The 2,460-nt window shown below is 43.6% G+C and overlaps 1 protein-coding gene across 2 annotated transcripts in view; it reads left to right on the top strand.

The window, feature by feature from the left end:
• adamtsl4 (ADAMTS-like 4) overlaps positions 1-2,460 on the top strand; it is a 49,497-nt gene that overhangs the window by 5,585 nt on the left and 41,452 nt on the right. For both annotated transcript variants that reach the window (XM_037980186.1, XM_017425073.3), the window contains exon 2: positions 966-1,029. In XM_037980186.1, coding sequence (XP_037836114.1) covers positions 966-1,029 — 64 coding nt within the window. The remainder of the gene's footprint in view (positions 1-965; positions 1,030-2,460) is intronic.

Below are 2,460 nucleotides of genomic sequence, written 5' to 3'. Positions count from 1 at the left end.
GTAGCTGTAACAATTACATTTAACTAGCTAAATGTTGTAAAAAGTGACATCAGAAAATCCACACTACATTTTTAAACAGTGTTTGAAGCTAAATGTGACAAAATTTAGGCATGAATTTTGAGCACAAGCTCGTTTACAAACGGCGCCCCATAGTCTGGGTCTGAAGTTCTTCCTAATGTTGTCAAAATCCCTTTGGATTTGGGAATCTTTAGCAGTTTACACCATTCGACAAACTGCTACTAAAAGACACAGGGCTCTATTCCTGATCCATGTATTTCTTTTTTTTTTTTGCTCGAGTTTTTCCAAAGCTGCTGGGAGGAGTAACAAATAATGACGGAAACAGAAAAATAATGGCAGAACGGAGTTAGTAATTCCAGTGATCCTTTTTTTTTTTCCCACTCAGTCAACATAATCTGTTCCCATCGCAGCTCACTGGAACATAAAACCTAAAGAGTATTAAACGCCCAACAGCACAGGATGAATGTCCTCGACTGATTTTGCCTGTGAGTGTGTTTGCAGAGAGTGTGTGTTAGTGTGTGTGTTTTAAAGCCACATATCCTCAGGGTGTGTACAGTCGCGGGGAGAGGCATTCAAAGGGAAAACCTGGCCATTTGTTTGTTGGCACCTCCCTGGATTTCTCTGATTGATTAGGGATGTGTCAGTGATCCTTTCAGGGAAGGAAAAAAAAACAAAAAGCTTTTGTTTACCACCCTCCCAGCTCACGCGCCACCTTCAGAGGGGAAACAAAGTGGCATAATTGGTTCCTAAAGTACATTTAGGTCACTGGAACATGTGATAGCACCTATAATGGGGCTTGGACCGAGGATAATGGGAGCCTCTGTGAGTTTTGGACATGATTTTACTGTACGTTCAAGTCGAGGTCATCGAGTAATTACGAGCTTCATGAAGGAGCTCATTCAGCCAGCTGTTGGTTTGTTTTTAAAACCCTGTGTTTTCTCCCTCAGGCTCTGTGTGCTGTGGGGCTTCGTGGCGGTCGCGACCTCCGTGACCAAGGCCGCCAGGAGGAAGGTAAGTCGTTGGATTGTCCGTAATGCTCGCCGAGAGCCGTCATCGCGACGGGGGGCAAAAGAGCTCCGGCGTAAAGGGGGAAGTGCTGCCGATGTGAGGTTTAATCAGTCCGGTTTCGTTAAGTCAAGTGCCTGCCGTCAGGAGAGGCAGTGACTTTAGGAGGGCGTCGCCGTTTCATCTGCCGACTTCAGCCCGAAGCTGCGGAAGATGCAGCTCATCTTCAATTTACAGCAAATATCCCAATAATTTATCACGCTTTGCCAACGCCAGGTTTCTTCTGGTTTCGCAGCGGGGCTGTTTACAGGACGTGTGAGTCAGTGTCTCGCCTGCGGCAGACGGCGGTCAGAGCGATCTCAGTTTGGAAGATCAGGGAGAAATTCCCACAGGAGCGCGTTTGCTAATGACCAACCAGGAAAGGAGACGATTTGAGGACAACTAAAAGGAGTCGAACTCCGAAAGCAAATGGATCTTTGCACCGTTTCGCATCAGACAGTGACGTGGGGCGAGTACGCGTAACACGCTCCGTTATGTTGAACTGAAAGCACTTTTTGCTGTATTTCTGTTTAAATTTATCAATGCTCGTGAAATTTATACCATTTAATTTGTGAAATTTTAATAGTTCACCCTAATTATGAGAAACTTTTAGGTGAAAAAAATGTTTGATCATGGAACAAGGAAAACAATTAAACTTTTGGTTAAAGAAATAACTAACAAATTTTTTAGAGCCTTATAATAAACTGGAAGCGTGCTTTAGTGCTGAATTGATCTATTTATGTGTATTATTTTGTACAATAGCCTACATTTGAATAAAAACAGGTATTTTAAGAGAAAGCTCAACGGAAATAAATCATAGAGAACTGTTTTAGGCTGCAGTGGAGAGTAAAATATTCTATTTAAGGTTTTTATTTTTTAGGTTTGAGTGAAAGTGCTTTGAGTCGCCTGATTGGCTAGAAAAGTGCTATATAAGTACCGTCCATTTACTTACATCCCGCAGTTTTTATCATGAAAATACAAAAAGAAATTTATGTTGAGTCGTAAATTCTCACTGTAAGTTTACCGGACGGTTTCATTTTGCTTCTGCAATTCAAAAAGTGACAACAAAAGCATTCGCCGGGACATTTTCGAGACTTGAGCTGCCTTTAGAAGCCAAAGATGAGCTCTCTCAGGCGTCTGTCCAAACCAGCAGATGAAGTAAAAAAATAAATAAATAAAATAAAAGTTTTTATCGGGCACCAAATCCCACGAGCAGCAACGTTTTTTTTTTATCTTTTCAGTTTGTGGAGTTGACAGTAAATGTCACCCCTCTAAAGGGATCTCCGCGGGCCTTGTTGTGCCGGAGCTCACCGCTGCCCTCCTGTCAGGTGCATTTCCAGTCGTTACGGCCGCCGCTGACCCCCCGCCGCCGCCGCTGCGGGGGCCCGCCGCTCGCCA

This window comes from Kryptolebias marmoratus, linkage group LG16, assembly GCF_001649575.2.
Source record: "Kryptolebias marmoratus isolate JLee-2015 linkage group LG16, ASM164957v2, whole genome shotgun sequence".
Lineage (NCBI taxonomy): Eukaryota > Metazoa > Chordata > Actinopteri > Cyprinodontiformes > Rivulidae > Kryptolebias > Kryptolebias marmoratus.
This window is presented reverse-complemented; position numbering and strand designations above follow the sequence as displayed.